The sequence below is a fragment of the Oryza sativa genome, chromosome 8 (genome assembly GCF_034140825.1).
Source record: "Oryza sativa Japonica Group chromosome 8, ASM3414082v1".
Classification (NCBI taxonomy): Eukaryota; Viridiplantae; Streptophyta; class Magnoliopsida; order Poales; family Poaceae; genus Oryza; species Oryza sativa.
In genome coordinates, this window is record NC_089042.1 from 25,442,933 (window position 1) to 25,467,015 (window position 24,083).

A 24,083-nucleotide genomic window follows, 5' to 3' on the forward strand; every position below is an offset into this window, starting at 1 on the left:
CGAATTCCGGCGACGAATCCCGACGGGGAAGGGGCGGACGAGGTGGAGTTTGGCCTCGCGAACCCGACGGCGGCGACGGCGCGGTGCGGCGGTGACTCTAGCGGCGGCTAGCGGCGACCGGAGTAACGGAAGCGGCGGCGGCGGGTGGTTGCACGGCGCGGGAGCGATGGGGAGCACGAGGGAGTTCGGTGAGATGGGGAAAAAGCGAGAGGGGGCGACGGCGGAGCTTAAATAGGGGAGGGGAGTCCCGGACGTGGCCGGTAGGGGCGAGATTCCGCCGGCCAACGTGGGGAGTGGGAGAGGAGTGAGAGGCGGGATTCGAAAATCGAATCCCGGCCATCTCGGGCGCGGGGACGGACGAGAGAGAGGGGGAAGTGGGCGCGGGAGGTGCGGCGCATGCGCGGGCGTGGCCGACGTGGCCCGGGGAGGCGGAGGCATGGGCGCGGCGGCGGTTGCGGGCGCGGCGGCGCGGGCGCGAGGTAAGAGATGGGCCCGACAGGTGGGGCCCACCTGTCGGCGTCCCGGGTGGGAGGAGGGAGGCGGCCGGCCTAGCTGGGCCTTGGCCTTCGGCCGGCCCAGCGGAGGGAAGGGGAGGAAGGAGAATGGGCCGGCAGCCCACTCGAAAAGAAAAGGGGGAAAAAGAAAAAGAAAAAGTAAGAAAAGGATTTTCCCTGGAATTAAAATATTTCTTGCTCAATTTTAATTGGTTAAAATTATTTCTCGGGCTCTGAAAATTCCACTAAAAATCTTGTTAGTGAATTTCGACATGTAGAACTCAAGAAAAATTCCATATGCCAGATTCGATTATTATTTGTATTACTTTCTTAGGGTTTTCTCTTGATTTGCACCGACATTTTCTTAGGGTCATTTATAAATTAAATTTTAGGCTTGGGAGGAGAACTTCAGGGTGTGACACGTACGCACTATTTTTTATGTCTGGATGGCGTATCTGTTGGACCCCAAATTTCACTCACATAAGCTATTTCACCGATAGAGGATGGGATAGAGCCTCTATTGGCAATGGTCTTAGGCCGTGTTTAGTTGTTTTGGCAAAAAAAAAATTTGATGTGTACGGACACACATTTGAAGTATTAAACGTAGACTAATAACAAAACAAATTGCAAATTCCGCCGATAAATTGCGAGACGAATCTATTAAGCCTAATTAATCCGTTATTAGCAAATGTTTACTATAGCACCACATTGTCAAATCATGGCGTAATTAGGCTCAAAAGATTCGTCGCTTAATTTACATGCAAACTATGCAATTGGTTTTTTTCATCCATATTTGATGCTTCATACATGTGTCCAAACATTTGATATGACGGAAAAGTTGGAAGTTTGAAGGGAACTAAACAGTCTTAGTTCCCTTCAAACTTTTAAAAATTCCGTCAAATCAAATATTTGGACACATGCATGGAGCATTAAATGTGGAAAAAAAACCAATTGCACAGTTTGCATGTAAATTACGAGACAAATCTTTTAAGCCTAATTATGCCATAATTTGAGAATGCGATGCTACAGTAAACATTTGTTAATGACGGATTAATTAGGCTTAATAAATTCATCTCGCAGTTTACAGGCGGAATCTGTAATTTATTTTATAATTAGTCTATGTTTAATACTTTAAATGTGTATCCATATACTTAAAATTTTTTTGGCACACGAACTAAACACGGCCGTAGTATTAGGGATGTTTGGTTAACCTTTGATAAGCCTAACCAGTACTAGTACTGTAATAATTAATATGTATTGGACGTTTCCGTTTAGGAATATAAGTTTTTTCGTGCTTAATTATTATGAGCATTGGAATACCAATAATTAAATGAATATTAGTAACATATATATTTTTTTAAAAACTATAGTAAATATATACTACCACCGTCCTAAAATATTACAACCTAGGATGTGACACCATATGTCCCAAAATGTTGCAACCTAAGATAGGTTTGAGACGTTGGTAGTATGTTGTACTCTCTCCGTCCCAAAAAAAGGCAAACCCTGGGTTTCCATGTCCAACGTTTGACTATCCGTCTTATATGAAATTTTTTTATAATTAGTATTTTCATTATTGTTAGATGATAAAACATGATTAATACTTTATGCGTGACTTATCTTTTTAAATTTTTTTATAATTTTATCAAATAAGACGGACGGTCAAACGTTGGACATGGAAATTCAGGGTTTGTCTTTTTTTTTTTGACGGAGAGAGTATGCCCTTCTGGCCTTCTCCCACGGTTACACATCATATCACAATTAGTATAGTTGATAGTAGTTCTCTCCTCTCACAAAGGCATATCACCTTAATTATTTGTCATATCTGGGTAATTTTCCTACGGGTAAATTGTCTCTATCCTAAAGGTTATGTACATTATCTCATTTATTTATACTATTTTTTACTACGTCATCTCAATTATTTATGCTCTTTGATCTCTTATAAAGATATATATTATCTTAATATTTCTAGTATTAGATTATCTATGAAGGGCGTAAATTGTGTAAAGCTCATAAAGTCAATCCATTTAACGACAAACAAATCCACTTTGCATTTCAACTTTAGTTATTGTGATACAACCTTTTTTCACAACAAAAAAAATAACGGGGTTTCATCTATAAAAAAAATAGCTCTACACCATGTAAAAATGTTGCAATGTTCCTTATTTTTAGGTAACATCCTAGTATATATGTCTAACACTAAGGCCACCCTTTGATCCGTAGGAAAAATATGGGAAATCTGGAGGATTTTAAAAAAAAAATCTTATGAAGGTTTTTGAAACGAAAGATTGATCCTATTTTTTCCTTTGAAATTCCTATAGATTCTGAAGGAAAGTTAGCTAGAACTTCAAACTTTTGTAAAAAAATTTTTGAGTCTATTTCTCTCATACAATTCATGCGTTTAGCCTAATAAAATAATCATTCCTATGTTTTTCATGTATTTTTTCTATTCCTCTATTTTTTAAATCCCGCGTTATAAAGTAACCTTAAATGGTGCTCATGATATACTATCTTCGTCCCAAAATATAAGCTTTTTTAGTTGAACATGAGTATTAAGAAAATATGTGAAAATAATTAGAGAAATGTTCTGATTGGTTGAGAAGAGAAAATAATTGAAAAAAATAAATAAAGAATGGTTAAGATTGGTTGAGATGAGTTGGTAGGTGATGAAAAAGCTTCATTTTGAGACAAACTATTATTCTTCACTTTAGGGTGGAGGAGGTATAGATGTTCAAAAGTTTTTCCATTTGCTCCAGTAGTATAGCTCGTGCTTGGCAATGTGAAGGCTAATGGATGGACTAGTTTTATCCCCTTCCTTTGTTCATGAAAGAGCGGAGGGGCTTTTACGGTTGCTGCAACGTCAATGAGAGGACATGGAGGCGAAAGGGCGGCCTAGCTCCGCATCCACTGATGTTTGAAGTGATGAGGAAAGACTTCTAGTTGTTAGTTTTTCTAGTATTCTAGTATATTTTCTTTTTTGTTGTTTGTTTTTGTGTGTGTCTCGGTTGTGATATGTGGAGTGTACGCACTCGTGTAACCTTTGGCTGTGTATATCTATTCATAGATATAGAGGCCGAATTTCTATCCATTATATAAAAAAAAATTGCTCAAGTAGATTTCGGAAAACTCCTAATACAATATTAATCTAGAGTTATGTTTCGATTCTTAGTACTCAAGAAGACGCACGTGTAGATGAGCTATCAACGAAAAAAATTAGGTACTAGTACCAATTACCTAGACGGCTAGACCCAACAATCATGGGCCCAAAATAAATAACAGATGTTAACCTGTAGTCATCTCATGTTCCCTTGACACAAATAGATGCTATTGTACAGATGCATGCAAGCATTATTGGACTGTTTGAAAAAAAAAAGTAGCTTTGGGTAATACATACTACATGAATTCAACTTCTTGGAAGTTGGAACTAATGTTGTAGTGCATTATATTAAGCAATTATCTCATTCCAAGGCTTAACTCACGTGTTCGATTGCACTATTGTATGTATATACACCCAATGGCCATGTTTAGGGAGCTTCTCACAGTTGTAACTTTTCTTGAAACCTCTAGCTCCTCAAACCGTCTGGATACCAAACGAGAGGGAGTACTATATTCACATCCGGTACTAGATTTGTTTTTTATGGAACAGAGGAAGTACTATATACCGCCGATAATACTTAGCCAATAGATCAGACTAGAGTATTTCAACAAACAATATTTTAAACAATCTAGATTGCTATCTTTGGATGCAAAGGAGGTTATGACCGCTAAAGTTACACATCATGCTAACCAATGCAAGTGATCTCAAATGCTTTTCTGCTTTTGAGTTCCACAAGATGGATCATCAGTTATTTAAACATGCACTCAAGCTCGTGGTTGAGTTGATGCCCTGGTGGATTCCTCCTATTGGTGGAGAATCTTTTGGAGAGAGCCTTTTGGTTTTGCCTCAAAATACCAACTGAGATTAGCATGGGAGGCTTTGAGTACTAGCTGCTCTGCCTGCCTTTTGCCAGTTTAAAATCTCAGTACAGATAACCTCAAGGAGCAAAACCAAGAAAGAGAGTAAAATATACTCCATCTATCCCATAATATAAGGGATTTTAGAGGGAGGTAACACATCCTAGTATCTCTGGATCCAGATACATAGTCCTAGAATATGTCACCTCCTTCCAAAATCCCTTATATTATAGGACAGATGAAGTATTGAAGACAGGAAGTAGAGATTGATGGGCAGAACGGAGGGAACATATAGGTTGTGTTTGGTTGCTCGTATTTCTTTAGCCCAGTTTATCTCTTATACGTGCTGAGATTAGCTTGATCAATAAGATACACATACAACAGTTTTATGAGTTTAGCCTAGCTAAAATGAGATTTTGTTTAGTTCATTGCAGAAGAGATATGATTTGGAATAGTTGTGTTTGGTTGGTTGCATAGACAGTGTGCATGAAAGCCCTTCTTTTCTTAAGGTGAGATTATCATCTAGAACACAGTGAAATTCAATTCATCTAAATTCATAGTGATAGTATTTTTTAAAGCAATTTAACAACTACAGTAAATATTACTGCCGGAGAAAGGTAAAAAAATAAAAGGAGAAAAACAAAAAATAAACAGAGAAAGGCTCTCGTCCCCTCGCACATCGCCCTCCTTTCCAATGTTGCTCCGCCACTCACCGCTGCTCCATCGAGACTGGCTGCTCAGGCTGCTCCGCCAGATCCCTTGCTCCCGGCGCTTGCCACTCCTCTAGCATCCATGTTCGCTATGTTGATCTGCTTCTTCATCAGGCTGCTCGTGCCCCCACCATCTGAGCTGCCAGTTGCGGTGGCCTTGAGCTCAGGGCTGCTGAATCTAGCAGCTTCAAGGCCGCCGAATCCAATGGTCCAGTGACTGTGAACTAGTCTGATGAGAGGAAAGAAGGCTTCAGCTTGAAGGACGGGCTGATGGTTGAAAGAGGCAACGTCGAATGCAGTGGAGGAAGTGAAGAGTGGAGGCAATAGTCCCTCAAGCTCCCTCGTTGCCGAGCTCATGGCAGACGCGGTCGAGGAGCCAGGGCTGGCCAAGCTTTCTCTTGAGGCGAATTGGAGGGTGGTAGAGAGGAGGGGGGGAGGGGGGGGGGGCGCTTGCGCAACTAAGAGAGGAAAGGTGACCGGACTTTGGCCCTCTAGCTCTCCTGCGTTCGCCTGTTCCCACACTTGTGACAATGCGTGCCTGTCCTTACACGCGCTCAGCCCAGATGGAGAGCGGAGCTCAATTTGGGCTTTTCTAGAGGGTCTGGCTCGGGATGCTATTTTGCACGAGCCTACGATGCTGTTTTGTCGGGCTCCGACTGCGATGCATGCAACCGAACAACCAATGACTACCGTGCGTGCGAGCCAAGTATAATGCAGGCAACCAAACACGCCCATAGGCTCCATTTGAAACCTTGTTTAGGCCTAGCTATTTATTGGACGTGAAGCAAGAAATACCATTAGCGTATTACTAATTAAGTATTAACTATATATTACAAACTTAAAAATAGGTTTATTTAATTTTTGAAATAAACTTTTATATATTTTTTTGAAAAAAAATGTAAGATTTAGCAGTTAATAAATATACTAATCGGAGGTACAAAAGATAAACGAGCTCTTAAACGGACCTTAGCTGGAGTACTTTGGAAGTCCAAAAGCGTCCCCTTCACTATTTTTACTCCTAGCTAGCTCCCCAAAAGACAACATCTATGAAGTTGGAACAGACACAACAAAAAACAATTTGGAAGCATGATGTATTACTGTGTACCAGTATATATAGCAATATAAGCAACTAGATGAAACCCCGCGCGTTGCTGCGGGATTTAAGTATGATAACAATAAATAAAAATAATATGTAAGATAGCTAAACAATATAAACTTACATAAGTTGATATGGTTTATGATAATTTAAATTTAAATAGTAGATAGATAATTCAAATGGAAAAGTAAGATGATACTGTTTTATGAGAGAAGAAAGGGAGTGAGATAGTTTGGACCATAGATTAATCATCTAAGGCTAAAAATAATTGATGTGATATGATTTAATGGGAGAAGAGAGAAATAACACTAAGTGATGATGAACCATATAGGTATATATATGATATTATCATAAATGATGAAGATATATATTGAAATATTATGTGAATTATGTGGGATGATGATTTAACATGCTTACATTTTAAAACTCTAAAATTTAATAAATTATAAAATTATAGATAATATAATATGCTTACATGATGTTTAAATATAATAATTATTAGTGGATAATGATGTGGCATATTTGCATGTTGAGCTTTAGAATTTAGTGGGTTATAACTTTATAGTAAGATAGGATAAGAACGAAACGATACTCTTATGGAAGAGCAAGAGTACCATGATTTGAGTTTACTTCTTGAATTACTCCTTCAAGTACAATACACAGTACTACCATCGTTCCTTTTATCGTCAGATGTATTGTCTCGTATGATCATGTGGCCTCTTATAGTCTGCTCGTTATGTTATCAGCCACATCAAAATTTTAAATTTTAAAACTTAACTTTTTGTCATACTCCGCGAATAATACAGATAAAATGTTTACATATAAATTATTCTTGTTACTTCGTCTATTAATTTTTCTATAATTTATCAGTTGTAGCTCAAGATCAAAGCTATATGAATAGTTTCTTCTTGTTTTCTGTACTACTTGAAGCTTCAAATGCAAATATACTTTTTTTTTATTCAAAAAGAAATGTGGTTGCTATCTCTAGTGTGTTTTCTTCTTACATTTATGGTAACTGGATATCAAAATGTCATTATGTTACTTTTTCTGTGCTTGCTTTAGCTTGCACTTAGCTTTAACAAAAGAAAGATGCACATGAATAGGAATCTGATTTCTACTTTTTATTTATTTGAAATCCACTTGACGCCTGCAGGGAGTTTTAAAGAAAAACGTTATCTCATGCTTTAGAGGGAACTTATCAGGGACTTCTTTATCCATTTGAAAATACTTGTTATGTTCGTGCTTACTTGGCAAAACATTCAAAACTGTAAGTACTAATTAATATATTTGATACATGAAAATATGTATGCATGCATAGATTTGTCTTAAAAAAAATTAAGAGCTACGTTACACTGTTATAATCTTATGAGTTTCACAATATACTACCTCTATTTTTTAATAGATGAAGCTGTTTATTTTTAGATACATATTTAATAACTCATTTTATTTAAAAATTTTATGTAATTATCATTTATTTTATTATGAGTTATTTTATCACTAAAAGTGCTTTAAGCGTGATATATATCTTATGCATTTGCACAAAAAATTTGAATAATCAAAAGTGTATCTAAAAGTTAACGGCATCATCTATTAAAAAAGGAAGGAGTATTGCAATGACAATTATTGTAAACAATTTCTTCAACTACTCCCTCATCTCATACTCAATCACAATCTCATTAGTTTCACCACCTATTTTTCTCATCCCGACAAATCACAATCACCCTCATTCAATTTCACTCTTCTCCTTAATTCCCATGAAAAACTCCAGAAGCGTTTCTATATATATTTCGGGACACAACGAGTAATAAACTTGCGCCGTGTTTAGTTCAAAAGTTATTCTTCAAACTTCCAATTTTTCCATCACATTAAAACTTTCCTACACACACAAACTTCAAACTTTTCCGTTACATCGTTCCAATTTCAACCGAACTTTCAATTTTGGTGTGAACTAAGTACAGCCTTATTGAGGATTTGGGGGACCTTTTCAGTGTTGAACAAAGGAAATCACTGGCATGCTACTGTGTTACTTGCATGCGTGCTTTTTGTGCCCTTTCGTTGCATGCCATGATTACGGACGTAAGTGTGTAATTTCGATCTTGAAAAAACGAAGTACGCAAACACAAGGACCACAGGTCCACACCAACATCACACACGCAGAACGAATGTTGCTTGCGTCGAGCAGAGTACGCATCATATCATCCAGCACAAGCAGAAAAAGAAAAAGGAAACAAAAGTTGGCACAAGATAGGACCACCGGTCAGATGCAGCGAATGCATGGCAGCGTGCTTAGGATGCAAATAGGTCGGTCCATTGGATAACTGCCATCAAATATGTAGTACAAACCACGTATGTACTATATGTAGTACATACGTGGTCTCGATATCTGAAAACCACCGTTAGAGCGAAATATAGATGTTTGAGATTCGTCCATGCATATCATGAGTAAATCTGCGAGTAAAATTTTTACTCGTGATGACATAAACAAATTTCATTTGTTTATTTTTTGATCCAACGTTAGTTTCCAGATTTCAATTCCACCCCATATTTAACCGGCCAATCTAGCCAGTTCATTTACTTTACAGGTTTTCATCTGTGGGAATTTACTATACGTAAAGTGGTCCTATGATGTTGAAAGAGAGTGTGAACCACCATCAAGGACATTGATCTTGATGTATAGTTTCTCTGTTAGAAAAATATTAGTATTTTTGGGCATAAATGTAAATATTTTTGGCATCGATTTCAATGCACTAAAATCCATATGTTTTCAGCTAATCATGTGTTTGTGAGGGAAACCTAAGCAATTCAAAAATCAAACTTTAACTACTGAGATGACTGAAAATATATCTTTTCTCTTAACTTTAGTGGTTATTAAACAACCTAAAAATGTTCATATTTTAGAACGGAGCTGCTTATACAATGTGGCGTCCTAAGTAACTGCTATTTTGACAAGAGCGCTCACAATGTGGTTTTCCAGACGGTGACTCCGTGTGCCAAGCTACTCCCTCCGTCCCAAAATATAAAAGATTTTGGCACATCATGGATAAGGAGCATGTCTGTATTCGTAGTATTATAATGTATCATATACACCCAAAATCCCTTATATCTTGGAAAGAAGGGAGTACTTCATAGGCCAAGGCTCCTGTGTATTTATCAAGGCACATTCACCCCACGAGATCACCCTCTTGGCTAAGGTGGTGGCTCGAATCTTACACGGAAAATATAAGCTAAGAATTTAGAGAAAAAAATGTTTTGTGAAAAACGAGAGCGAGTTTGAAAATTTTGTTTTGTGCTACCGGCTCAATCGCATGCAGTTTAATTTGCTCGATCTATGACATTATTGTACTGATTCGCTCTATGACACTGTACCCCTTTGGATCAGTAAAAACGATGACACTACTGTAACCCCCTGCAGAAACAGTTCACACACATTTAACGTTTGCATTGACTAAAAGTGCCACTTAATTACCACAGTAGTAGCTTTTGTTTTTGCACGAACCAAATCACACCATGATCTGCTTATAGATTGCTGCCCTAAAGGCTGCTGTTCTGCTGTTCTGCCTATATGCATCTGTGGTAAAGAAAGACAGCAGCGAGATCATCCCCCCCACCATGAATGAAAGCCGGGAGAAAGCTACTCGCCGCAGCAAATATCGCAGCCCATTAATTAATTATTACCACCTTAAAAACGACATGAACCAACTTGATGGCATCGTTCATCCAGATAAGAGTTTTCTTTACCTGTCAGGTCTCAGAAGGCTGCATCTCGATCTGTATATCCTGGCACACTAGCTAGCTGCATCTATGGAGAAAGCTGCTTGTGCAGTGGAGTATAGCTGGCATTGCATATTTGTGTATAATCTCGTTGTTTGGCCTATGGTTTATAAGCCAAAGCCAAAATTTAAATTTTAAAACTTGATTTCAATTTGATTTTGATGTTTTTCAACAGTTTTTTTTTCAGCTAGCTTTGGCTTTTAAATCGCTAGAAACATATATACAAAAATTTTAATCACATATCATTTTTTTAATCACTAGGCTTATAATAAGTCATAAGCCGTTATGGCTTATAATAAGTCATAAGCAACCGGTGGGGCCTCAGATTAATTAGTTCCTTGTGGCACGCGGTTATACCCTGGAGAACAATTATTCAAATGTTTTATAACAGAAAATTTAAATTTTAAAATTTAATTTTAAGTTGATTTTAGGGGTTTTTTTCCATCATTAAATTCTAAAATCTCTAATAACACAGATATACAGTTTTATCCATAAGCTACTTTGGATTTCTTCATTAATCCATGGCTCAAACGATTATAGTATTTGGCAGGTGCCTTGTAACTTCTTTGTTAACCTATCAATAATAAGGTCTACAAATTTGTCTTTGTAAAATTTCTATCTTCCAACCGTCCTATGGGTGTCTTAAAAAATAGAGCAATTTTCACAAAACCCCATATCTTAGGGCATCCGTAACGCACAACCCCAAGTTTTACAGGTTGTTTCATGAAATCTTAGATTTTGTGACGAAGTGTTTCATAAAACCCCAGCTCTTAATTATATCGTCTATCTGACTAATATATATTGCAAAAAGAATGTATGCGATATTTTATTAGTACATATACACGTTAGCGGGTTTTTTTCAATAACCGCTGTTCATCGTGGTTTGATTATTTATATACGTATTTAACCAATTATTATGTCACTATCACTTAGGATTATGTTGAGTTTTTTGCAGTGAAAAATTGAGGAAAAAAACTAGAAGGGGGAGGAATGTGTACTTTGAGTCAACTAATGTAAATTTATGAAAAAATAATAATAAAATATGAGTATTTTACATAAATATAATATGGGGTTTCTTGAAACAATTTTTCCTCAAATTGTGGGGTTTCTTGAAACAAATCATAATAACTGAGGTTTTATATTATGGATGTCCCAATACCTGGGGTTTTTTAAAATTTACTTTAAAAAATGGGTTGTTGGACGTGTAATCCTAATGCTAGCTGCACTGTTTTAGGTTTCCCTGTACAACAATTGACGTGCCATTTCACACTTTCACTAGCTTTGAGGGTTGTGAGCTGCAGTAAATCGGTTGAACCACTGGGATAATTAAGGAACTTCTGTTGATTAATGGCATGCAGCTCGTTGCTGCGAGCGTGATTTTAGGGAGATTTTTCTGTCGAATATCAGGCAGACATACTCCCTCCGTTATAAATTATAGCCACCCTAAGTTTTAGAAAAATCAAACTCGATAATTTTTAATTAATAACTGTATTAATTATATCTATACTAAATACTATGGGTGCTATATCACTATACTCATATTCATATTTTAAAGTACTTTCGTGATGCTAGTTTTATATTCATTGAAAAATAACATTAAATAAATTAATGGTTAAAGTAGGTTATTGAAAATCATATAGGAAAATATACCCTTATAATTTAGAACGGAGGAGTGTACTTAACTTACCAAACAACAAAAGATGTAAAACGCTGTTGGACTAACCGAGATTATTATCAGAGTTCATTGCCGCTCATCCCAAACGGAACGTACCCTAGCTAGCTAGCTAGCTAACGGCACAGTTGGCCGCTGCCACGATATGCTGGCCCAGCATGAACGTACTATACTTACGCGCACCGACCGATCACCGTCACCGCCGTGCAATTGTCACAGTGCACGGCGGCGCTCGTGGCGGAGGGAGGTCGACGGGGACGCCGGTGGCACGATGGAAGCAAATCCCCTTACTTAACTGCACATATAATTTGATTCATCAATCGACATGTGAGTCTCATTTTGATATAATCCACATATTAGTGACTCAACTACACAACAGCTAAGTCAGAGAATCTCTTCTCCTTCACGAATTATGCTCCCTATATTTTTTATTTTTAATAAATCGACGAGCGTCAATTTCATTGAATAGAGTAGGAGTAAATTAGGAGTAAATTTTATAAGTAAAAAGGAAGGAGCGAGGAAGAATGTACATACATCCCCGAAAGCCCAGTAGCGGTTAGATATCCATGCCGCTAACTTCCTGGCTCCTACAAGTGCCCATATTGTGGCCTCCTCCTTGATTTTATTAACAAGCTCGCTCGTCAACATCCCCTTATGCTTAAAGATCCTTTGGTTTCTTTCCTTTCAGATCTTCAAGTTAATCCACAGTGTTAAGGTATGTATTGCTTGTTTTCTGTATTTCTCTCGTGTTTACAATCGTCTCCCACCACTCCTACACTGTAGTGATTTGCTCTCACTGCATGAGGTTTAGATTGTGGCATGAAACCCAGTCCGCAATGGCTCCCAAATTCTGTATCTGCATTCTGCTAGGAGGTACAATCCCGTCTCTTACGTCTGGCGATGTAAGGACACACATAGTTATTTTATCATTCCCTTGTTAAGAGTCTATCAGATGTCTAGACTCTAGAGTCTAGACCATGTTCTGGATCACTATCCCAACAAATATCTTGCACTTTCAGGGCTCCCAATATCTTCAAGTATAGTATCTGCATGCAGGCATGCATGCAGCAGCAATACATGCATATCTGAGCACATGATGTGTTTATATATCAAACTTATAGTATCGTGCATTGGTGCATCCATGTGTGATGTCTATCTCATAATCGATCGTACGTGACACTCCTGTAGGCTTCATGTACTACAAGCTCCTGTAAAGCGTCGTGTACCCGCACCGCCGCATGGGCCACGTGATGAGCAGCCAACACACGTGAGATGTCATCTACTGTAGTGCCCCCTCCATGGATATGGCTTGATTTATATTTGGAGTATATATCTATGTTCACTACTAGTAGTGGATACTCTCTATACCGTTTAATAATATAAGGGATTATGCTCGAAATCTAGAATGAAACTATAATGTGTTAGCTATGATGAGTGGCCACGGCCAGCGGCGTCGAGGCGCTACTCTGCTGCAAGGTGACAGATCGGTGATGGTGAGATCGAGTGAACACGGCTGCTGCCTATGAGGAGAGAGATGAAGAGATGAGAGAAGGAGAGTTGAGGGAAGAAAAAGAAATAATGTTTCTGACATTTGGGCCTATACGTTGTGTCAGCGGGTTTAACCACGATCAACCTGCTATGTCAGCACAAACCGTTTCCTAAACCATCAAAGGAGTCGATTTATACCGGTTTTTAAAGTTAGAGAAGACGTTATACCCGGTTTTGTGATTGATCGAGAGATGCAATTCGATCGAGGGGAAAGAGATGAGGGAGAATAAGTAGACTTATTCCTATTGTGAAAGGAGTAAGAATGTTGAGCTTCCCTATAAAAGATGACACGACAGGTCAGATCAAATCACCAGACCATATGAACCGTTGGATCTCAGCACTTTTACCATCAGGTCCTTCTCCTCTGCGACCATATTTCCACAATCACAAATTGTATTATGTTGGCCACCATATCTTTAATATGCCCTAGTAATTTATCAAATCTTTATTATGTTGGCCACCATATATTTCCACAATCACAAACTGTATTTAGCATGCTCAATATAGGAAAAAAACATTAGTAATAATAAATCAGAGCACTAGTGACAAACCACAGAGATGATCTGATTTATTGCTTCATCCATCATAACAAAGTTTAATTAAACAATTAATCTCTACTGACCATTCTTGCAGGGTGGCAAAGGTGAGCCACAGAGACACTTGTTGTGAACATAACAATCTGCCCCATGGTATGCCATGTACCTCCCCGTTGGTATCTCGCCACAGAGCTCGTTGTAGCTGACATTGCAGAACTTCAGATTTATATCCTTCAAGGATTTGGCCACCCTTCCCTTGATGCTGTTATGGCTCAGGTCCAAGTAGTTCAGATGGTGAGGAAACCTGACCTTTGTCATGTCAAACTCAAGCCGATTCCATGACAGATCGATCTTCGCCATCGGCTTTGCGATGTCAAACAAGAACAATGGGTTGATTACCGATGAGCTGGTTGTGTGAGAGATCAATGGTGTCAATGTCTCCATCGCCATAGTCATCTGGTATCTCTCCAGTGAGCTGGTTATTGGGCAGGATGAGGAATCTAGAGTTTCCGGGGCTGATCAATCATTCAGATTGATGATATTTTTAACCATATTATTTTTTAAGTAAAGTTGTCAAAAAAAATATCTACGTTTAGTTTGTTGTCAAATTTAATAAATACATAAGAAATCCAACCAAAATTTTGACAATATTACCATTTTGTCAAAATTTTAGTAAGATTTATTTTGGCTACAATCTGAACAGGCCCTCCATGAAACAATCCAGGAGGTATCGACCCGGTGAGCATGTTGCCACTGAGGTCGATTACTCTCAGGTTTGGGAGGAGACTCAAGGATTCAGGAATTGATCCATTCAATTTGCTGTTGGTGATGGACAGAGCACTGAGATTGGTCTTCACCAAGAAGTCCGGAATTGAGCCAGAGATTGATGTGCCAGAGATGAAAAGAAACTGAAGGTGACAGAGCTTCGCGAAGGAGGATGGAATGGGGCCATACATCCCTGCCATGGCCTCGAGCTGGATGGTCTGCAGCAATGGCAGATCACCCAATGCTGAAGGGATGGGTACCTTCACATTGAGTGAAGATAGACATGGCCAGTGTCGGAGCATATGATGCCAGAGTCCCAAGAACAGCAGTTGGTTGCTGGGAGCCATGAGGAGAGCTCATCAGGGTTGCCGAGTTGCTCCTTGATCTTCAGGAGAGAGGCACGGTCACTGCTGTCGCAGTCCATGGCGTCCGACAATAAGATGCCATTGGAGAAGAACACTAGCAAAAGGAGAGGAAACACAGGTGCAATTGAGCTAGAGCTTGCCATAGATTTCTTGTTTGGTTATGTGACAAGAACTCTAGTGGAGAGTGAGTGCCTACTGTTATTATAGGGGATGCCCTGATGTGAAGAAAGTAGGTGCTCAAGCAACAAACTGATGCGATGAAGTGGAGCTCAACCTTATCCTAAAGGGCTGCACATGGTTTTTGTTTAATTGTTTAATAATGCACATCTAGACAAGAAAAACATGCATGATAGGTTGGTTGAAGCAGGAGTTCTCGTCTAGGTTGCTATTTTCAGTTCACATTTTGTAGCACAATGTGAATCATATTGTTCGTTTTCAATTGAAATGAGCAAAGCCTGTCTGTCTGACTAATGAGACTTACATACTCTGAACTGAATATCTAATCCTTTGATGTCATGGAGGTGAGTTTAGTGGTTTTGAAAGATGCTATTGGGTTGGGTGCAAGCCCACTAGTGGAGTTTTATAATAATCTTTTCTATTGCAAACCAATGCCCATAGACTTCAGATACATCAGTTGTACAAGTAAGGCACGTCAAAAAGACCTTAGCACAGTCAGAAAGTTTATCAGTTACCAAATTGTACACATGTCAATTTTAGCTTTTGATCAAATTGTTGACAAATATAAATGTCATCTACAATTTGTAGGTAGTGTGTACCTTTTTTTTTCTCTCCCTTCCCTTTTGCATGACTAGAGCAGCACATATACCATCCAAGAGAAGGGTTGTGGAAAAATAAAAATCCAAGAGGAGGAGGCAATGATGAGATACTACCTACTCTATTGAAATGTAGAAAAAAACAATAATTTATATAAAATGGTGGAGCCCGGTAGACCCTTTTTATCGAAGGGCCTGCTTACTTTCTGCCACCTTTATCTTGCCTAAACAGGATCTTCTATTCACGGCTTGCCATCTGTGCACTGTAATTTTTTCCCTGCCATTTACGCACTGTATTATTTTTCCTGACCAATAAGCACCAATAAGCACGTATATACGTTGGCATGGCCTGCTAGTATATACATGCTTGAATTGCTTGGTTGCCACATCTTTCTATGCATTCACAATTCCAGGGTTGAATCCTGCTCAGATTTCACGAAATCTGGACTTTTCGGACTGGGTCGAAGACACAAACCACTCAAATTTTTTTATCAAGCTAAAAATAATAAAATGAATTTTAATTTCTTTTAACAAAATTTATTTGGTGTTCATCAATGGATTCCACAAAATCCGATGTTATGGCTTGTGAGCAGATTTCAATCCGATATTAGGATCGTGACCCTTGATTGTCAGTATCACCCTTTTGGAGATATATTTTTAGCGCGTGTAAAATGAAAAAGCTAATTAGCACATGATTAATTAAGTATTGATAATTATAAATTTGAAAAATAGATTTATTTGAAATTTTAAACATCTTCCATATATGTTTTTTTAAAAAAACGCATTTAATTTAACAGTTTGAAAAGCGTTCTAACAAAGAAAATAAAAAAAAAAGTTAAAGTTCAGAGTTGAAGAATAGAACTGGGTCTAATAAGAAGATGACCAGTCAAGCTTGTGAAAGGGAAACCGTTGAATATAAACGGACGGTGGAGATACCCGGGACGTGACACGTCACCATTATTCTGTTGTCAACTGCATGCCGCAACAAACTGAGTAAACCCTACCACCCCCCAACCTCTCCCCCCTATAACCTGGGAGCACCAACTACAAAAACCCATGGTGAGATCGATCGATATCGATCGATTGATTGCTATAGCTAGGTCAAATCGATCGATCTCGATCGATCGGGTGGTCGATCCGATCAGCAGCCATGGAGTACCACCACCGGCCGCATTCGCCGCCGCCGTCGGACGACGACGTCGTCGTCATCCAGATGAACGCCGCCGCCATCGCCGCCGTCGACGAGTGGAGCTCCACCAACGAGGTGGACGACGCCGCCGCCGGCAAGGGCGGCGGCCTCACCCGCCGGACCTTCAGCCAGGCCTACAAGATGAAGCACCGGACGCCACTGGTAAATACGCAGTCCATTTCCGCTGATTTCATGCGCCATTCTTGGTGTTCTTCTCCTCCTTTTGTCGATCGATTCGATCTGCGGTTTGTGGTTGATGTGATCGATCGATCTGTGGATTGGGATTTGGGGAAAAAATTGCAGGAGTTCACGTGGAGGCAGGTGGCGTTGCTGAGCTTCCAGTCGCTGGGGGTGGTGTACGGAGACCTGGGGACGTCGCCGCTGTACGTGTTCTCGTCGATCTCGCTGGACGACCCCGGCGAGGCGGACTTCGTCGGAATCCTCAGCATCATCCTCTGGACCTTCACCATGATCTGCCTCGTCAAGTACGTCTTCATCGTCCTCAAAGCTGACGACCATGGAGAAGGTATATATCTGCACTATACACTCCGTACTCGTAAAGGAAGTTGTTTTGGACTGTGACACGGTCTCCAAAACACAACTTTGACTTCTTTTTTCTATAAAAATATTTATTGAAAAGTGATATATGTATACCTTTATGAAAGTATTTTTCAAGACAAATCTACTCATATAATTTTTACATTTTCAAACTCAACGACTTGAGTGTTATTCATGATTTATATTACCAAGGTTTGACTTAAACATTGCCCTAAACGATTTTCTTTATGAGTATGGTGGGAGTATATCACTATATATAGATATATAATTCGGATCTATTTGCCAATCACTTCTTTTTTACTACTAGATCAACGCTCAACAATTCGCGTGTCAATCCTTTTATTGTCATGGAATAACCTTTTGTTGGAAGAAAACTGTATTTTGGTGTACCTTGATAAGTATAGAAGTGCATCCGTCCCAAAATACAGAAATCTAGGATTGAATGAGACATATCCCAGAACTATCAATCTAAACATACATATGTCTATATTAATAATCATAAGATATGTCTCATCTGGTTCTAGATTTTTATATTTTGGGACGAAAAGAGTAGTAGATGAAAAACAAGAAAATCACAAGTTACACTAAATTTTAGATTGTGCAGGTTTAGTGTGTTACACGTTTAATATACTAATAGAGCCGACCGACAAATAGCAAAATTGAAGTAAATCATTTAGTATTAATTTTCCTCAATAATTTTTACAAAAACATCATGCCATTTTAAACATACGTGCGGTGAAACTTTCGAAACATATAATATCAATATCTCTCTTTTTTTTCAAAATTATGACTGGATACATGAAAATCATACAGATAGATTGATCCATCTATAATAATCTCCCAATTTTATAAGGCTTAGATTGATCATCTATAATCTCCTAATTTTATAGGGCTTCTCGAGTGCATGTTCTTTCATTCAATTCTCCTAATTTTGTGATATATTTGTGCTTAATTATCCTGTGAAAGGTGGCACTTTTGCGCTGTACTCGCTTCTGCGTCAGCATGTGAATTTCAAGGGAAACATGCCAGTGCCAGTCACACACTTGGCATCTGACATCAACCTCAAGTTCCACAGTAAGAAGAGGATTCTGACGTCCAAGCTCCTCAAGTTCTTGGAACAAAGCACAAAATGGCAGGCAGTCATTACCTACATCGTGCTTGCTGGGACTTGCATGGTGCTAGGAGATGGTGCCCTCACTCCAGCCATCTCAGGTGTGCATATCATATCCAGCCTTTTCTGATTAGGCACTTATAAAGAGTGTAGGATAATAGTGTATATTTTTGTGAAGTTGTTAGCATCTCAACAGACGAAATGAAATGGTCCTGTTCACTCTGATGTCTACCTTACCAAATTTTAGTAATGCCAAAATTTTACATGTTGCGGTTGTGATGTGTAAGTAGTTTTTAGTTTGCAATCTTTGTCAAGATTTTGAGAGAGATTCTAGAACTACCAAACTTTTAGTGGAGTTAATTTTTAACAGTGCTTAGTTTGTTACTTTGCCAAATTTTGGTAAAGCCAAAATTTGATAGGGTTAATTTTGACAACAAAGGGAACAGCCTCGAGGTGTTGTAGGGAGCAGTTTTTGTGCCATGCTAGCATGTAGTTTGCAGATCAATTTTCATTGAATTTGAATGCCCTGATGCATGTTTCTTTCTTAAAAAATGTATTCAGTTCTGTCAGCTGTTCAAGGAATCCAATCAAGATCTTCAAGCATAACACAAGGTAACAACTAGTTGTTTCTTCACCTTTGTATTGCCAACCATTATAATTTAGATAGTGGCATTCTTTCGCATGGCTAGAGAATAAAAAATAAACTGACATTCCTTCTCATTGTTTCAGCTCATGTTGTGTTGCTATCTGTGATTATCTTGTTCATACTATTCTTCTTCCAAAAACATGGCACAAGCAAAGTCAGCTTCACTTTTTCTCCCATTATGATCTTGTGGTTTACATTCGTTGCATTCATTGGATTGTACAATATCATCAAGCACTATCCACCAATTCTGAAAGCTGTGTCGCCCCATTACATAATCATATACTTCATAAGGAACAAAAGAGCGGCCTGGGAGACACTTGGAGCAATTGTTCTATGCATAACAGGTTAGTAATATATCGAGAGAAAAAAAAAACATCTACTAGTTTTGCTTCTGGCCAATTAATCTACTAATGACTAAACAGCTGTACTCATAATCAGGTGCTGAAGCTATGTTTGCTGACTTGGGTCATTTCAACAAATCATCAATCCAGGTACATGCATGGTCATTAAATTTTAAATATAATAACATAAGTACTTACCGTGATCTTGAACTTTACCCTGTATCCTGCAGATGGCATTTTCAGTCATAGTTTATCCATCAATGATCCTTGCGTATGCCGGGCAGGCAGCATTTTTGGTCAAGAACCCTTCAAAGCTCAGCACGACGTTCTACAGTAGTACTCCAGAGCCACTATTTTGGCCCATGTTTATCATAGCAACTTTGGCTGCTATTGTTGCGAGCCAAGCATTGATATCAGCCAGCTTCTCCATCATTCGACAATCAATTGCTTTGGGTTGTTTTCCAAGAGTTACCATGAAGCATACCTCAGGCAAACATGAAGGCCAAGTATACTCTCCAGAGATCAATTACTTTTTGATGGTTGCGTGCATCTTAATTACTGTTGGGTTTAAGGGTGGACCAGAGATAGGGCAAGCCTTTGGTAAGCAATCTAATCATATATACTCTTGCCATTTCTAATTGTTAATTTCTCTTTTACTTTTTGTATGAAAATGTTGTAGTTGCAGAGACTTCAAACTCATGAAAAAGGGCTAAATTGCACCCAACACATAACATTATAAATGTTTTTAACATACATATGTGCTCGTGTGTGGTTGGTTGTCAAAACACAGATGGGTATTGCATAAAATTAAAAAAAAAAGTATTCTATAGAAAAGCCATGTCTAACCAGTTGGAATTATCAAGTTACTAGAAACACCACTGCTGGTACCATAGAAACATCAAGGAGAGCACATCTCTATTTGGACAGATGTAAATGACAATACTATGTGCTAAAAATTAACACACATTTGTTGTCACCAGACTGAATAATTTCTTATGGTCTGCAGGCGTGGCAGTGATATTTGTTATGCTTTTTACAACAAACCTGATGACAGTGGTCATGCTTATAATATGGGAAAGTAACATTGCACTTGCCAGTCTATTTTTTGTTTTTTTCTTTTCCATCGAAGGCATTTACATGACCTCGTTAATGAACAAGATTCTACAAGGTGGCTGGGTTCCATTTGCCATTACTGCATTTTTCCTGATAATTACACTATCTTGGACTTATGGAAGAAGTAAGAAGGGTGAATATGAACTTGCCAATGTGATGGAAAGGGAGGAATTTATTAAGACAGTAACAACGAGAAGCCGAGTACCTGGAGTATGCATCTTCTGCACGGATATGATGAATGGCATCCCGCCGATTGTGCGCCATTATGTTCAGCATGTGGCTTCCCTCCGTGAACTGATGGTGTTTGTCACTATCAGGGTTCTTCCGGTGAGAACTGTCCTTCCTGAAGAGCGCTTCATCATAGACAAGCTAGAGCCAGTGGGTGTCTACAGGTGCATAGTCCAATATGGCTATATGGACAACCACAATATGGAGGGTGACGATTACGTTGCATCAGTTATTGCATCCCTCAAGGAAATAGCTGAGAATGATGATGAGATTCTGGTGTTGGATTCAGCTTTGATAAATGGATCAACCTTTGTTCTTGGCAGGACTATCATAAAGATGGGAACTAGGCACAACTGTTTGAAGCGCTTTTTTATTAATAACCTTTACAGGTTCTTGCAAAAGAACTTCAGATCCAACATGTCCAGTCTAAAGATAAATCCTGGTAAAACCTTGCAAGTTGGAATGCTATATGAGATTTGAAGAAGGTGACCAATTGTGGATGCATAAATGTGAAGTGTTAGCTAGAATGCTAGATTGCTGAAATTGGCAGACAGACAAGTTTTTCTTGATTATAAATGTCACAGAATTGTTTGGATGTGACCCATATTTTCTTAGCATGCAAACCATCTGCAATAATTGTCCTGTGAGTAGATGACCAAGTTATATACACTTTTGGGATAATTTTATTAGTGGGATGCAATTCTCTTTTTTTCTCCCCTAATATTTCACACTCTAAACTGCACCAACTTGTAGGCTGGTTAGTGAATGGTAAAGAAAAAATGTTGCACAGTGTGCAATTTATGTACACATACCATTCTCATTTATTTTCCAGTTGTATTTTGATAAGATGGTTATCTAAATCATATTCTTTGGTGAAAGTGTAAACCTCCTTGTAAAACAATATAGATCTTAATGTTGCAATGCTCCACTATAGGCATCACTGTCATAATCATGTTCCAGTGAAGATGCACTGTCATAATCATGTTCCAGGGAAGATGTATGAATTTTCTTAGCCTATTATTTAGTTCCTACAGAAAACTAGTTTTCCACAAATGGTAAGAGTTCTGCTCTGGTTATTGATGTCGACCTTGTAAGGATTATGTTCCACCATACATGTGGACTCTGTACTTATTAAGTTAGTACAGTTCTGACCAAATACCATTAACAATGGCAACACCTAAAAAAGAATATTCCTAACTTAATTATACCGCTGCCAAAGTGCCAATGGGTTCATCATCTTGGTTGATACTTTGACAGATTATAAAATATAAGAGGACCAAAAGTAGATAACTTGTCATTTTATACCAAAAAATGTATTTGTCAGAGTAGCATGCCAATAAGAAAATAACAGAAAACAACTTGTGGACAGGTTGAGAGTATATTGGAAATCAATTGTATAGAAATTCCACCTCCCTGGAGTTTCGATTTTTATTTGATGCCAAATCAATAGATCCGATGACTTTTTGAAAGCAAATTCTAATGATGAATATTACAGAGAAGAGAATATTGGAACACCAGGTAAGGTGGCACCAGAATCTACAATGAAGATGTTGCCAGTCACATATGATGATGTTTCATGGATCAGAAAACGAACCAGCGACGTCAATGCTGGATCAGTAGTGCCATGAGTCTTAAGTGGCACTATCTTTGAAACAACAGTGCTCAACCATTTCTTTTGCAATAGAGGAGCGGTTATCTCTGACTTGAAGATTCCAGGTGCTATTGAGTTCACTCTAATGCCATATGCTCCTAATTCCAAAGCCATTAGCTGCACAAGCATATCAAATATAGTTTGTTACAAGCACATTAAACAAACGCCTGATGAGAATTATTGAGTAATAAGTATAGTACCTTTGTGGCATAATGCATGGCAGACTTGGAAGCTGCGTATCCAGTGGAGCCAGGCAGATGACCACGGTTAAGACCAGAAACAGAGGAAATGTTAATTACTGAACCCTTTAGCTTGGCATCACGCATGCGTCTACATACATGCTTGGCGACGAGCCATGATCCTGTGAGGTTTGTCTTGATAAGTGTCTCCCATTCATCCTCAGGCCAATCCAATGGTGAGTGCACACCTCCTGAAGTGTACAAGGACAGAACTATATATATTACACTGCATCAAAGCCATTGTTCAAATATTTTACAACATGGTAAGTTCTTCTTTTAAGTCATATTAACATGTGTACCAAGATAGTTCCATTAATTCCAGAATTTTGTGACTGACAAATCTAATAGCCCAAATACTCAAGCAAAAGGCAGCCAAATTTGCGCATGCGTACCCTGGATGCATGTTGGAGATTACCATGACAAGAGTTTTACATTTCCAAGTTTAATTTGAAGAAACGCTCTGAACTATCCATCTCAACTTGGCCAATGCAAGTAAACAATTTGCAGTCATGCTTAATGGCGCAGTTGATCATTCTCGGCCAAAAGTATTGCACATGTGAGCTTAATTTAACAAGTATTTCCACATTGAGATGAACACAGACCTCTAATTGAGGAAAGGGATAATTGAATACAAATGAAATCCTAGAGCAATCCAAAGTGGAAAAATCCCGGAGTGCCAATCTGATCAATTCAGCGCCCGTGGTGAGTAGGATGGAGGATTTGATTGGCACTAGAAAAAAATGCTCACAATTGAATACTCCTACTTGATAGAGCAAATCAGATTATACCTCGAAGGCCAGCGTTGTTGATGAGGACGTCGATGCGGCCGAAGGCGTCCCAGGCGCTCTGCACGGCGGCCTCCAAGGCGGGCCCACCGGAGGCGACGTCGAGCTCGACGGCGGCCGCCGCCGCCGAAGCCCGGGGGGCGGAGGCGTTGATCTCGTCGCAGAGCGAGCGGAGGCGGTCGGCGCGGCGCGCGGCGGCGACGACCAGGCAGCCGGCGCGCGCCAGGTCGAGGCAGAACTCGCGGCCGAGCCCCGAGGAGGCGCCCGTCACCAGCACCACCCGCCCCTCCAGCCTGCTCCACGGCGGCGCCGCCGCCGCCGCCTCCTCCGGCCGTGACGACGACGCCATCGTCGCCAGGAGGCTTTCGGAGTCCACAGTGATTGTTAAACCACACGTTATCTGCGGTGTACTGGTAAATTCCTGTGTTATATATCCAGCGTCAATGACAAGGATGTTACTCTAATATGCACCCTAAAAACCCTTTATAATTTTGCTACACATTTATCGATAAATTTAACCGATGTTATTACAGTGCAA

General features: G+C 39.2%; 2 protein-coding genes and 1 pseudogene across 3 annotated transcripts; 1 reads left to right on the forward strand and 2 right to left on the reverse strand.

The window, feature by feature from the left end:
• Nucleotides 1-13,725: 13,725 nt before the first annotated feature.
• LOC107281967 (polygalacturonase inhibitor 1-like) lies at nt 13,726-15,061 on the reverse strand (annotated as a pseudogene).
• Nucleotides 15,062-16,761: 1,700 nt separating this feature from the next.
• Nucleotides 16,762-21,796, forward strand: LOC4345999 (potassium transporter 26-like). The gene is made up of 8 exons (NM_001422624.1): nt 16,762-17,035; nt 17,177-17,399; nt 18,398-18,643; nt 19,104-19,154; nt 19,272-19,532; nt 19,627-19,679; nt 19,760-20,129; nt 20,536-21,796. The coding sequence occupies exons 1-8, from the start codon at nt 16,835-16,837 to the stop codon at nt 21,348-21,350; spliced, it is 2,220 nt and encodes a 739-aa protein (NP_001409553.1). The 5' UTR covers nt 16,762-16,834; the 3' UTR covers nt 21,351-21,796.
• A 453-nt stretch (nt 21,797-22,249) lies between these two features.
• LOC4346000 (3-oxoacyl-[acyl-carrier-protein] reductase FabG) lies at nt 22,250-23,947 on the reverse strand. Of its 2 annotated transcripts, NM_001422623.1 has the most exons (4): nt 23,549-23,947; nt 22,860-22,951; nt 22,722-22,753; nt 22,250-22,638 (listed from the first exon to the last, which is right to left on the reverse strand). In NM_001422623.1, the coding sequence occupies exons 1-4, from the start codon at nt 23,892-23,894 to the stop codon at nt 22,635-22,637; spliced, it is 474 nt and encodes a 157-aa protein (NP_001409552.1). In that variant the 5' UTR covers nt 23,895-23,947; the 3' UTR covers nt 22,250-22,634. The 2 variants fall into 2 exon arrangements, with proteins under 2 accessions (NP_001409552.1, XP_015648209.1); XM_015792723.3 differs by having other exon boundaries at nt 22,722-22,951.
• Nucleotides 23,948-24,083: the final 136 nt, after the last annotated feature.

Bases quoted from the DNA above. Each gene is read 5' to 3' on its own strand.
- LOC4346000 (XM_015792723.3), bottom strand. From the start codon at position 23,894: ATGGCGTCGTCGTCACGGCCGGAGGAGGCGGCGGCGGCGGCGCCGCCG. The intron at 22,952-23,548 runs GTATAATCTGAT...TGTACACTTCAG, and splicing joins CAACAACGCTGGCCTTCGAG to GAGGTGTGCACTCACCATTG. The intron at 22,639-22,721 runs GTACTATACTTA...ATGCTTGTGCAG, and splicing joins CCATGCATTATGCCACAAAG to CTAATGGCTTTGGAATTAGG.
- LOC4345999 (NM_001422624.1), top strand. From the start codon at position 16,835: ATGGAGTACCACCACCGGCCGCATTCGCCGCCGCCGTCGGACGACGAC. The intron at 19,680-19,759 runs GTACATGCATGG...TGTATCCTGCAG, and splicing joins TCAACAAATCATCAATCCAG to ATGGCATTTTCAGTCATAGT. The intron at 20,130-20,535 runs GTAAGCAATCTA...TATGGTCTGCAG, and splicing joins AGAGATAGGGCAAGCCTTTG to GCGTGGCAGTGATATTTGTT.